The sequence below is a fragment of the Bison bison genome, unplaced genomic scaffold, assembly GCF_000754665.1.
Source record: "Bison bison bison isolate TAMUID 2011002044 unplaced genomic scaffold, Bison_UMD1.0 scf7180017864098, whole genome shotgun sequence".
Lineage (NCBI taxonomy): Eukaryota > Metazoa > Chordata > Mammalia > Artiodactyla > Bovidae > Bison > Bison bison.
Genome location: NW_011494670.1, coordinates 2,141,708 through 2,155,669, shown reverse-complemented (window position 1 = coordinate 2,155,669; position 13,962 = coordinate 2,141,708). Strand labels below are relative to the sequence as shown.

The following is a 13,962-nucleotide window of genomic DNA, read 5'->3' as shown; positions in this document are numbered from 1 at the left end:
CCAAAGATCTAAATAGACATTTCTCCAAAGAAGACATACAAATGGCTAACAAACACATGAAAAGATGCTCAACATCACTCATTATCAGAGAAATGCAAATCAAAACCACTATGAGGTACCATTTCACACCAGTCAGAATGGCTGCGATCCAAAAGTCTACAAATAATAAATGCTGGAGAGGGTGTGGAGAAAAGGGAACCCTCTTACACTGTTGGTGGGAATGCAAACTAGTACAGCCACTATGGAGAACGGTGTGGAGATTCCTTAAAAAACTGGAAATAGAACTGGATGATTTATCTTTTAATGAAAGGGATAAAACCTTCCTTGGTTACCTATTTCAGTGAAGCTTTTGGACGGACATAGTTTGCTAAATTCTTTTAAAGTGAGCAGTTCAATGAAGTAACCTGGAGCAGCTTGAAAAATTACCCTACTGCTTGTGTCTCAGGTTAGAAAGTTTCTGCTCACACTTCTCTTATGTCTTGGGTTAGACTCTGGGGCTTGGTCTTTTAAGATTGCTTCATATTCCTTGTAAATTGATGCAGTCACTACGGAAAACATTATGGGGGTTCCTTAAACTAAAAATAGAGTTGCCGTATAATCCAGCAATTCTCCTCCTGGGCATATATCCAGAGAAAACCATAAATCAAAAAGATACATGTACCCCAGTGTTCCTTGCAGCACTATTTAAAATAGCCAAGACATGGAAGCAACCTAAATGTTCATCAACAGATGAATGGATGAAAAAAATCTGGTATATAAACATAATGGAATGCTGCTGCTGCTGCTAAGTTGCTTCAGTCGTGTCCGACTCTGTGTGACCCCATAGATGGCAGCCCACCAGGCTCCCCAATCCCTGGGATTCCCCAGACAAGAACACTGGAGTGGGTTGCCATTTCCTTCTCCAATGCATGAAAAGTGAAAGTGAAGTCACTCAGTATTGTCCGACTCTTAGCGACCCCATGGACTGCAGCCTACCAGGCTGCTCCGTCCATGGGATTTTCCAGGCAAGAGTACTGGAGTGGGGAGCCATTACTCAGTCATAAAAAAGAATGAAATAATGCCATGTGCAGTAACATGAATGGACCTAGAAATTGTCATATTAAGTGAAGTAAGAAGTAGAAAGACAAATATCATATGATTTCACTTATATGTGCAATCTAAAATATGGCACAAATGAGCTTATTTACAAAAACAAAAAAAACCCAAAAAAAACAGACTCACAGACATAGAAAACAAACTTATGGTTATCAAAGGAGAAAAGGGGTTGGAGAGGGATAAACTCGGAATCTGGAATTAGCAGAGACAAATTGCCCTATATAAAATAGATGAACAACACAATCCTACTATATAGCACGGGGAACTAGATTCAGTATCTTGTAATAAACCATAATGGAAAAGACTATGGGAAAGAAAACATATAAATGAATCAGTTTGCTATACACACAATATTGTAAATCAACTATACTTGAATAAAAAAAAAAAGATTTGCTTCTTATTCCTCTTAGTTGTGTTGAAAACTTTAAAACATTTAGGCAGGGGAGTGGATGAGATCCAGTTTTACTTCAGACTCTCAGGAGTCATCTTAATAATAGTCTCTGTTCCCAGGATGAGGAAATGAAAGGTGAGACATACATATAATATGTATATGTCTATCACAATCTTCCAGTTTATCCCCTTCTTACCGCTGGTGGCCGTAAATTTGTTTTCTGTATCTGTAACTCTATTTCTGTTTTGTAGGTAAGTTCATTTGTAGCCTTTTCAAAGATTGTGAATGCAGATAGTTTTCTGTATCATCTCTGCCCTCTCCTTTGTCTTTTTTCCTCTCTCCCTCCCGCTGCTTCAAGGCTTCTTTATTTTATTTTATTTTTTAAATTTTATTTTATTTTTAAACTTTACATAATTGTATTAGTTTTGCCAAATATCAAAATGAATCCGCCACAGGTATACATGTGTTCCCCATCCTGAACCCTCCTCCCTCCCCATACCATCCCTCTTCTTTAATATATTAACATATTTACTGGTTTACCCAGTATTGACATCTAGAAGCTACTTTTTGGTTACCTGGTATATCAAAATACCTTGATTTCAAAATTATTTCTTAAAAACAAAATCTCACACCGAACAAATTTTTTAAATGGCTTGGGGATTCCTACTATATGGATTTCCCTGGTGGCTCAGATTAGAGCATTTGCCTACAATGCGGGAGACCCGGGTTCAGTCCCTGGGTCGGGAAGATCTCCTGGAGAAGGAAATGGCAACCCACTTCAGTATTCTTGCGTGGAAATTCCCATGGATGGAGGAGCCTGGTAGGCTACAGTCCACAGGGTTGCAAAGAGTTGGACACGACTGAGTGACTTCACTGTAGGGGTGGCAGAAAAAAATGACTTAACTTGTGATTGTTAGTGGGGGATTAATGTGGTAGTAATTAGTCAAAATAAAGTATCTCTTATATTGAAAGTCAAAGTGTTGCAGAATTTCTTGTAAAGTTATATTTAAGATTATTGAGTTTTTTTTGGTTGTTGTTCACTTACTCAGTCGTGTCCAACTCTTTGCAACCCCATAAACTGCAGCATGCCAGGCTTCCCTGTCCTTCACTGTCTTCCAGAGTTTGCTCAAACTCATGTCCATTGAGTTGATGATGCCATCCAACCATCTCATCCTCTGTTTCCCCCTTCTCATCCTATCTTCAGTCTTTCCCAGCATCAGGGTCTTTACCAATGAGTCAGTTCTTCACATCAGGTGACCAGAGTGTTGGAGCTTCAGCTCCAGCATCAGTCCTTCAATGAATATTCAGGGTTGATTTCCTTTAGGACTGACTGGTTTGATCTCCTTGGAGTCCAAGGGACTCTCAAGAGTCTTCTCCAATACCACAATTCAAAAGCATCAATTCTTTGATGCCCAGCCTTCTTTATGATCCAAATTTCACATTTGTGCATGACTACTGGGAAAACCATAGCTTTGACTATATGGACCTTTGTTGGCAAAGTGTTGTCTCTGCTTTTTAATATGCTGTCTATGTTGGTCATAACTTTCCTTCCAATGAGTAAGCATCTTTTAATTTCATGGCTGTAGTCACCATCCACAGTGATTTTGGAGCCCAAGAAAATAAGAGTCTGTCACTGTTTCCATTTTTCCCCATCTGTTTGCTGTAAAATGATGGGACCGGATGCCCAGATCCAGTCAGATAAATATTATTTCCTTAGTTGTTTAGTGAGAAAGATACATATTCTCAATTAGGATGCTTCAAATCCTTTTTAAGTAGTCATCACTTTTGGTCATAGGATGAGCAGCAATCAAGTGGGCTTAGGGAAAATCGGCAAGGTATGGAAAAAATATCCTAATAGGAAAGAAAATTCATCTGCAAAGAAGGTATGTAGTTGTTGACTTTGTTCCCTCTGTGTCTAGATGATTAGAGGTGACTGTATTCTTGGATTTCAGTTTCAAAATTGGAAGTTATTTATATTTAAATTGGTATATAAAAGTGCATAGTGGAGTGGGGAATTAAAGCTTATAATGTAAAGCAAAATATAGTAAACAAACTCCCACACAGTCATATAAAAGACAAACTCATTTGTTGTGACAGTAAATTTAAATGACATCAGCTGAATTAGCTGTAAGTTATTTTCATTTCTTTGTGTGGATTGCAACCTCAGTAAATCAATCTTTCAGATAAAGGATTTCAAGAATAATCATTTACATATGTATGATATGCATTTTTTTTAAAAATTAGAAAATATATGTTCTGGTATATGTGAAAAATAAGGTAACAGAAAACTTGCATTAGCATGTTTTTAAGAACTTGAATTTCCATTTCTTTAAAGATTAAAGGCAAAAGAGATTTTTCCATTGCTTTAGTTTGTACAAAAAGTCAAATAGAAATGTAATCTTCTTGTAGGAAGAAGAAAATTGAACTATACACATAGTTTATAATTTAACAGTGATTGGTTGTATAGGTAGAAGTGATACTAGGGCTTCTAGACTGAAGATTATAAAGTACTGCTATTTCTGTTTTAAAGCTTAGTGCCTACATAGCCAGTGGATCAAATATCCAAGATGGATAATCACTGGTATTGTGCTTCAGGCTTTAGATCTAACAAATAAAAATGAAAAACATTTGGATATGATTAAAGAACAAAGAAACAAGGGGATGGATGGAGAGCAACCAATTCAGAAAATAAGGAACAGTTGGTTTACCCTAATTACAGCCATCCTGATTTTTCTTTTTTGTTTGTGTGTATCAATTGGAAGTTTTGGTCAGAAATTAACTCTTTTGCCTAATTATGGAAATAAATTCGTTGCAGCTTTTCAAAAGTGACTTTATGTTTTTCCTTAAACTCAAATTTCAAAAGACAGTTGCAGTTTGTATTGGCTTCATTGGCCACAGTTCTTTCCTTTGATAAAGTTCATCAGTTCGCTTTTCATTTCCTAAGACTGAATCCTTATATCAGCCATCATCTAAATGAGGATGTGTTGACATAAATGAGAAGAACAAAGATTCAACTAATTAAGGGAGTTTTACCTTTGAATTAGGCTGAGTTGTACGGAAGTGTGACTGAACCTAAGAAGATGGTGAAACATTTTGCATCGCCCAACCATAATGATTTTGCAGATTGTTTCTTGTTGTCAGTCAAGCACTATAATAAGGCCCAAGTTCTGACCCTCATAAATTTCTTTCTCATAAATAATAAAGGATATGGAAATTGGGACTTTCTGGTTTTTCAATAGAGGTGAACTTTTTGAGATGTAAGTTACTTTATTGCTTTCTTCTTTCCTACTTTTCCCACTTTCTATCACAAGTACTTTTATTTATTCTGTGTTCATCTTATATAGGATACATGCTTCTTTTCATTAACTACTGAGAGGTGCTTACTATATAATCTCTTTGGTATGTAGCATGTCTTTTTGTTTGTTATTTGGGAGTCATAAATACAGATACATGCATAAAAATGAGGCAGATAGCCACAGTTTTCAATTTCAAAGTCCTTCTGAAACTTTGTATGGCATTATATGCATTGCAGATTTGATGGCTTTCTCTGTTTTTCCTCTGTATTTACTTGCCTCCTCCTACCTGCCCTTGACCCCTCAACACATACACAAAAGCAGCTAAAGCTTCAAAATGGAAAGATCTTATGTATGTGCCTGTTGTGTTCTGGGGATTCTGAATAAGCAGGAATATAAAGAGGCAAGGTCAGCTGAAAACTGAGAAGTTCTTTTGTATTTTATCTTTCAATTGCTTCCTTACTATTGCAGTAACAGTTTGGGGCTGATTAATACAATATATGTTGTAAACCTATGAAAAGCTTGGAGGGAATATAGATGATACTATTAAAGTATGAATCATGATTTGAAACATGCTGTAAATCACGTCAAAACCCCCAGAACTTAACATGGAAGTTAGAAGAGACAACACCTACATTTCCCTCACTCTAAACCATTTTTTCCATACCATAACTTTTTCTTTCTAAAACAGAGACTTTATCATTTCCTTAATCTTTTAGTCCACTTTGGCTCCCCATTCCTTATCACAGTAGTTTTTTATGGACTACCTTGGAATTACCTAGAGAGCTTCTAAAATGTGTACATATCTGAGGCTTATCATCAGAAACTGATTTTTAGATAGAAGTGGCAAGTGTATTTGACAAAATCTGTTCATTGGTTCAGATGGCTCTTTGTCATGTCCCATCTAAACTTTCTCATCCCATCTCAAGCCATCTGTTCCACTCACCTTCTGCTCTTCTTTAGCCATGCTAAGCCTAGATAGTATCCAAATAGTTCTGTTTCACACTTCTGTACTTCTCTATACACTCTTCCTACTATTCAAAATTCTTTTTTCCCTCCTGTCTTTCCCCCCCTTTCTACTCTGAGTCTTTCATCTGTCGAACAACTGCTTATCTTCCTAGATTCTCCGTAAGTGACACAATTTTCCTTATTACCCCATGTAGAAATAGTTACTCATTTTTGATTAACATTTATATTTGATTATGAGTTTTCTAGGTGTCCATCTCTCCCATTAAATCCATGTAATTTATCTTGTTCATGTTTATATTAAATGAATACATGGGTGATTAATAAAAACCCTGTTAGGAATTTAAATGTATAGTTTCTATGAACATTGTTCTTAAGGGCTTTATTGATTTGACCTAGGTTGGATAATTTCATTTTTCATGATATATATTCCCGTTGAAACTTATGTGCCTATATATTTATTCTTCTCTTCATTTTTCCCCCTTTGTGTCTACAGACGAAATCTCACAAAACTATCCCTTATCTTCAGTCACATGTTGGCAGAAATCAAAGCAATCTTTCCCAATGGACAGTTCCAGGGAGATAACTTTCGTATCACGAAAGCAGATGCTGCTGAATTCTGGAGAAAGTTTTTTGGAGACAAGTAAGTACAAATCATTTTATAATTTGGATCCATATTTGAAGAATGAGGAAACCTGTCTCCAGTTCCAAATGGTATAGATTTTGCCTGAGTATTTCTAGAATGTTCTTCAGTGTTTTCGATAAGTACTTTTTGATTGCTTTTTTTTTTCCTGTTTAGCCACCAAAAATATACCTTAGTAACTGAATAATTTTGTTATTACCAAGTAGATATTATGTATTTATTTGATGTGCACTCATTGAATTAAATAGTTTGCTCTAAGAAGCAGAGGTATGTAAGATACAGTATACACGAGAAGCTCATAACTTTATAATTCAGTGAACATAAAACACATATACAAAGTAAAAGGTAGAAAAGGAAAGATACTTTAAAAAATGGCATAAATAAATTGTTCTGACAGTTCAGAGAGGGCAACGGTTGCTTCAGGATTGCAGCCATCAGACACTACTTCCTAGAGGAGGTGAAACATAAACTTGATGAAGATCTGAAATTGAAATGAGAAAAGGCCTTTATCCCTGGGATTCAGGTTTTCTTTGTGTCACTGCACAGAAAGTAAACATGTACAGGCAAGATACAGAAAAGAGGATAATGCTATCACAAAGTTGCATTATCTCACAAAACAGCTAAAGGTATTTTCCTTTAGGTGTTTTCTGTCCAGACACAAGCTCAGGTGAGCTTGGTAAATAATAGGAATTAAATATCTGAAGTCTGCATAACTTAAATAAAACTTGGAAAACTTTTATCAGGAATCTCTTGGTAAGATGATCAGAACATGAGCATCAGGAGGCAGAAGGTTTCTTTAGTAACCTTTTAAGGGTCCCTCAGTGTGTCTTGCTGGAGAAGGAAATGGCAACCCACTCCAGTATTCTTGCCTGGAGAATCCCATGGACAGAAGAGCCTGTGGCGGGCTACAGTCCACAGGGTCGCAAAGAGTCGGACACGACTGAGCGAGTTCACGTTTTCTCAGTGTGTCTTGAGTGTAGGCAGAACCCTAGCTTAGAGTTAAAAGTGATTGCTTACACTCAGACTGTTGTGTTCTTTTTGTAGTTAATTTCTGTATTTATACATTAGCTGATGAAATGACATAAAACGTTGGAATACACAACTGTGAATAATCTGAGTCCTCTGACACTGATGAATTAACTGTAACGTTAGGTTTCCCTTATTTTTCTTCATGAAGTGCTGTGTTTATCTATAAGCTGCTATGTGATTAGGGCACATACAGAGCAATGCACATTTGATTAGATATACATTTTTTTACTTCAAAAATATTAAAGCCTTTATCCCACCTCTTAAATAAAAAGTATTCTGAATTATTTTTAAGCACTACTGGAGGTAATACTATTTCTACATTTAACCCTGACATTCTGTATTCCAGAGATCTAGCTATTTGTAATGCTCCTATATCCATTCACAAATGAGGACTTAAAAGAAGAAAACATTTATCCTCCTCTGAATTAGCCTAACACCCGAGTGTACTAATTAAATATTTGTGAATAGTAGAAAGCAGAAAGGGATTGCAGAGTTCTGAAAGTAAGAATTGAGGACTTCTTGAAGTTACAGCTCATATATTAATACTCTGAGCTTAATCCAAACAGTCAGTATCCTTCAACACAAACTATCTTAAAATTTTAAGAAAATCTATCAGATGAATTGCTTGTGGTATTTCTTTTTGAAAACTGAAAATTCTGGTGAGTTATAAAGTTGTTTGCTAGTCAGAAGGCCAGTGAAAAATGGAAAGATTCCTCACGTTTTTCAAGAGAGGAGTTTGTTTTGCCAGTACCTCAAACCACAGAGAATTATGCATTTGAGACATCTTTACTTCCCTTTATTTACAACCATAGACATTAAGGGGCTGAAATTTCTGTCCAACTGCTGTGTGAGTGAAATCACTTCTAAATCAATTGGGGGATTCTTGAAATGCTGATGAAACATGCTCCCTACCACCCAAAACCCTTGTAACTTTGTCTTCTCCTATCTTTGCTTACTTGAAAAAGCTTCTTAATTTGTCTTTAAGATTTTTACTTTTGGGATGAGAGCTAAACTTAAAGCTTCTTCTGGAACGCAGACATATTTCTGTAGTAATCAGAATTATGGTTCTTTTATTAGATCATTGGAAAAACCATCTTTGTATTCTCTGTGGGTTTTCACCGTATAGTTCCACGGTATTTTATTGAATTAATGGATGAATGAATGATGTAGCATTTTAAAAGGTTGAATCCTTTTATCTTTTTTATACTCTAATACTAGTCTGCATTTTTGCATAACTGGGTTCTCATTCAGAAGTGTTCCTGTTATTTATCTACATATTGAGGGCATATGACAATGCTTTCATTTGACCTAACTAGTGCCTTTAACGGAGAAGGCAATGGCACCCCACTCCAGTACTCTTGCCTGGAAAATCCCATGGATGGAGGAGCCTGGTAGGCTGCAGTCCATGGGGTTGCTAAGAGTCGGACACAACTGAGCAACTTCACTTTCACTTTTCACTTTCATGCATTGGAGAAGGAAATGGCAACCCACTCAGGTATTCTTGCCTGGAGAATCCCAGGGATGGGGGAGCCTGGTGGGCTGATGTCTATGGGGTTGCACAGAGTCGGACACGACTGAAGTGACTTAGCAGCAGCAGCAGCAGTGCCTTTAAACCTGAATGTATTATTGTTTCATAAAACGGAACTATTGAGTGGTTAGTTCTACAAACAGCCAAACAGATTATGATTTTCATAAACCAACTTTAACTTAAGGAATATTATTGTGACATTTTCCCCAAAAGGGAAATAAGAAAAAGTCAATAAGAACACAATGTTCAGATGGAGTTAAAATTGGGAAAAAGTTACTGTTCAAAGGAATTTAGGAAAATCCTAAAGGCAAGTTTAGCACGCATACCTAAAAACCAGGCAGCAGACAAAAATTTTGAGGTATCATGTGCCTAATGCTTCATTTCTGTGCTTCTCAATCTTTTTGAAGTCATGGTAAGGCCGGCCTCTCTGCTCAAGACCTAAGCACAGCTGCCAAGAGGTTCCGCCTATCAAAGTCTCGAGGGGATCAGTAATACATCATGTGTCAGGGTAAACTGGTTGGGAAGTTCTGTAGTTGTTAGATTTGGGGAAGTCCTTAGTTGGTAGATTTTTATGTGAGGTTATTGAATGTTTTAATAGTTGAGTTCTGCTTTTGCTTTCTTAGTCTATTGACAGGAGATAGTAGAAGTATGTAGAAAAACAGGAGTGGCGTTATTGAGTGAATGTTTCGAAGTAAATTCTGCTAAATGAGACCAATACCAGACTGAATGTTTACCCTCTGGGTTAGTAGTTTATGACCCAGAAACTTTCAGCATGAGGCTCAAAAAATTAAGGAAAAGATTCATTAATGTGATTAGACTCTGGGTAGCAGTCATTTTTCCAATAAGCAAGTCAGGTAGAAGTTTCCAGGCTCTTCATGCTAAGCATTTCTTGATGTTAAGATTCTGACATGTGGTTCCAACCAGCTTGAAGATTTTATCTCTGGCATAAAAGTTCTCACTGACCCCTCAGTGTTCCTCTTGCTCTTGATTTTTGTTCCTTATTATACTGGATCTTTTAGTTCTTAAATCCCCACAAGCTCTTGCTTATCTCCATATTTATTATTTTTCTCCATATGTATTATTTTTCATTGGCTTCTTTGAGGTTATTTGTCTGGTTATCTTCCCACTGGAGTATAAGCCCCGTGAAATCAGGCTGATTTAATCAGTGTTTGCGGTTCCCAGAGTAGTTCAACACAGTGTCTCACTTGGGGACACTCAGGAGAGTTGTTTAATTCTGAGGAGTTGTGGAGTGGAGGCATGTGTGTGAGCATGTGCACGTGGGCAGACAGTGCTTGCTTGTTCTGGAGGCAGTGTCTGAGTTCCAGCTTGCAGCTAGGCCATCCATGTTCAGGTTCTGACTGCAGCATTTGTGAGCATTATCCCTTTGGACAAGCTGCTTGGTTTTTCCATGTATCAGTTTATTCATCTATAAAATATAGATGATAATACTGAAAAATGTGGATGATAATAACAAGAATACCTACTGTGTTATTGCAAAGATTAAAAGAGCTAAAATATACCTATCAGGCAGGTAGGACAGTGTCTGGCACATAGTAAGTACTCTGTGTTGTGGAATAATTAAACAGTTTAAACCTTTAATCTTGCTCAGTGTCCCAGGAATATATTTACTGTTAATTCTACAAATACTAAAACTAATATTCAACTTTACACGACAGAGATGCCATGGTCTCTAGAACTCTAAAAGCAGAAATCCAGGAAAAGTTAATAAAAGTTTTCTAAAATTGTGTATATGCTATGTAAAAGTAGGGTAGAGTATAAGAAACTGTCCTGCTGACCATGTGGAAAAAAAAATGCTCTGTTTAAAATTCAGTTCATTACATCTACCTTTGATTTCCTGAGGAAGTTGTAGGGACCTTTTGGTTTCCTGTGTTTTCTTTTCACTTTTAATTAGAAACAAATATGCCATAAAATACATTTTTTAGCATACTAACTAGATCAGTTTTCCCTCTAATCAAAGAAAAGGCAACTTAGTCATATTTAATTAAATAATGCATGATAGAAATGAAGAACTGATATAAGGAGAAAAAATAAACTGAAATATAAGTTCTTTTTTAAAAAGAATTATTAAAAAAAAAAACCTTAAAGAGCTTCTATTTAATATTTCTGTTATTTTGTCACCTCCTACTGTTGCCTATTTTAAAACAGCCAAGTGTCTTTATATCATAAGGAAAATAAAATGACAGGGCTATTTTGTTCAATTCATTGCAGGAGGATCCCAGATAGAAAAAGCAAATAACATGTGAAATTATAATTTTCTACCTCTAAGCAGTATGTATTCAAGTTGGGGGATACAGTATATACAAAGATGATAAATAACTTAAAATCAGTTCTGTCCTATTACAAAAGTGCTTAAGAAATGTCACAAATAGTGAATTGTTACTAGAGTGATCAGAATTGTTTACTTGGGCTCCATGGAGGAACTGGTGTTCTGTATGAGTTGCACATGTGTTAATAAGGAGGAGGCAGAGGAGCATGCTCTGAGAGGGATGAAATTTTCATGGTGTCTGCTGTCTTTCCAAAAAAAGATGCAGAGTAACTTGAAGTTTCCATAAATGGCATTTTTATTGTTGTTATTTTCTTTTACCTTCTTTTCCTCACTATGAACTCCTCAGTAAGTGACATTTACTTCGGTGAAGTCACCATGAACTAAGTTCTGGTTCTTAACCTTGAAACATGGTTTCATCATGAGTGTGTCTATAGACTGGGTATATATTACTGAGCTTACAAACTGATCTATAATACAGAATGATACTTTGATTAATTTACAATGATCAGTGCTACTGTAAAGCAGATGGGAATGCTCTCATCACTTCAGATAAATTATATGTGGAGCCATATCATATCCAGAACATTCTTTGGTGAACATGGAATCTAAATATGGTGTGGTACTGTAGAAATTCCCCTGCTTCAAGGTCCAAAGTACTTAAAATTGTCACTCTTGGACTGTACTTTGAAAGCTCTGTTTGTTTCTGCCTCTTTGGACTTCTTTTTTCCCATAGACAAAGTTACACCTTTTTTAAATTGAAGTATTTTTTTTTTAATTGAAGTATAGTTGATTTACAGTGTTGTATTTCAAGTGTATAGCACAGTGATTCAGTGATACATACATACATATGTTTTTATAGATTCTTTCTCTCATAAGTTATTACAAAACATTGTGTAGTTTTCTGTGCTGTGCAGTAGATACTTGGTGTTTATCTAAATAATAGATAATAATGTATACATGTTAATCCCAGACTCCTAATTTATCTCCCCCCTTTCCCATCTGGTAACTGTAAGTTTGTTTTCTATGTGTGTGGGTCTGTTTCTGTTGTATAAGTTCATTTGCATCAGTTCTTTAGATTCCACATATCAGTGATAGCATGTTATTTGTCTTTCTGGCTTAGTATGATAATCTCTAGGTCCATCCATGTTGCTGCAAAATGGCATTATTTCCTTCTTTTCTATGGCTGAGTAATATTCCACTACGTGAATATACCACATCTTCTTTATCCATTCAACCTTTGATGTACATTTAGGTTGTTTCCATGTCTTGGTTGGGCTTCCCTGGTGGCTCAGATGGTAAAGAACCTGCCTGGAATGCAGGAGACCCCAGTTCAATCTCTGGGTCAGGAAAATCCCCTGGAGAAGGCAATGGCAAACCACACCAGTGTTTTTGCCTGGAGAATTCAGTGGACAGACTGGCAGGAGTCCATAGGGTCACAAATAGTTGAACAGAAGTGAAAAGTCACTCAGTCATGTCCAACTCTTTGCGACCCCATGGACTATACAGTCCGTGGAATTCTCCAAGCAGACTGCTAGTGGCTTGCCATTCCCTTCTCCAGGGGATCTTCCCATCCCACGGATCAAACCCAGGTCTCCCGCATTGCAGGCAGATTCTTTACCATCTGAGCTGTAATGCCTCCTCCAATTCATTGCAGTCATTACCTGGACCTCCTTACTTATTTACATTATCTGCCTAGTTTCCAGATACTTGAGTTTGTTATGTCTAAAAACTGTGTGAAGCCATTTGACTAGTTAAAGGGGACCAGGGAGAATGCAGAGGACAGATTCTTAAAGAATTCTGATGAATTACGTATGCACCAGGGAAATTTAAGGAAGTGGAGGCATCACCAGAAAAGTAGGCTTAAAATGTGGGGAGTGTGGAATTATAGATGCTAAAGGAAGGTAGGATTTAAGGAAAGAAGGAGGGAGATTAGCCAGATCTCCGAACTAGATAAAGCCTAAAAAGTTTTCATCAGATATAGGGACAACAAGGCATTTATAACTCAATTTATTTTCTCTTTTTAACATTCTGCAAGTCTTCTTTATAACCAGAGTCTTAATAGGCTCCTCTTGTTGCACTGAATAGGCACAGTGGATTTTGCTATGCACTCAGTTGGTAGATTAATGGATCTGGCCTCCTTTTAATACCATGACTGCTGGTGAATTACATCTAGCAGCCCTAAGAGGAAGAGTCTGAAAACAACGTCTTTATTTTGAACTTCCTGAGATCCCCTTGGGCTTCCCTGGTGGCTCAGCTGATAAAGAATCCACCTGCAGTACGAGAGACTTAAGTTCAATCTCTGGGTTGGGGAAATCCCCTGGAGAAGGAAGTGGCAAGCCACTCCAGTACCCTTGCCTGGAAAATCCCATGGACGGAGGAGCCTGGTAGGCTACAGCCCATGGGGTAGCAGAGAGTCAGACACGACTTAGCTCCCCTTGGCCTCTAAAGTTAAACCTGTTTATATCCAGATTTTGGCTACTTATTTTACTTCTCCATCTTGAGAAGTATTTTGTTTTTAGGTTTTGTGTTTTTTGGGTTTTTTTTTTTTTGGCATTTTTTGCCAAATGAGAAAAGTTTGCTGAGGCCATTAATGTTTCATGAATAATTCTGAGTATTAAACCTATCATTATAAATTTCAAAAGTTGTATTTCTAAACTATGATTTAAAAAAGTTCTCCTGTGTATGGCCCTGGTTTTTTTTTTTTTTTTTTTTTAAAAAAAAAAAAAAAAA

General features: G+C 36.7%; 1 protein-coding gene across 3 annotated transcripts in view; it reads left to right on the top strand.

Moving 5' to 3' along the window:
- CBLB (Cbl proto-oncogene B, E3 ubiquitin protein ligase) overlaps positions 1-13,962 on the top strand; it is a 230,380-nt gene that overhangs the window by 90,953 nt on the left and 125,465 nt on the right. For all 3 annotated transcript variants that reach the window (XM_010838541.1, XM_010838540.1, XM_010838539.1), the window contains exon 4: positions 6,242-6,388. In XM_010838541.1, coding sequence (XP_010836843.1) covers positions 6,242-6,388 — 147 coding nt within the window. The remainder of the gene's footprint in view (positions 1-6,241; positions 6,389-13,962) is intronic.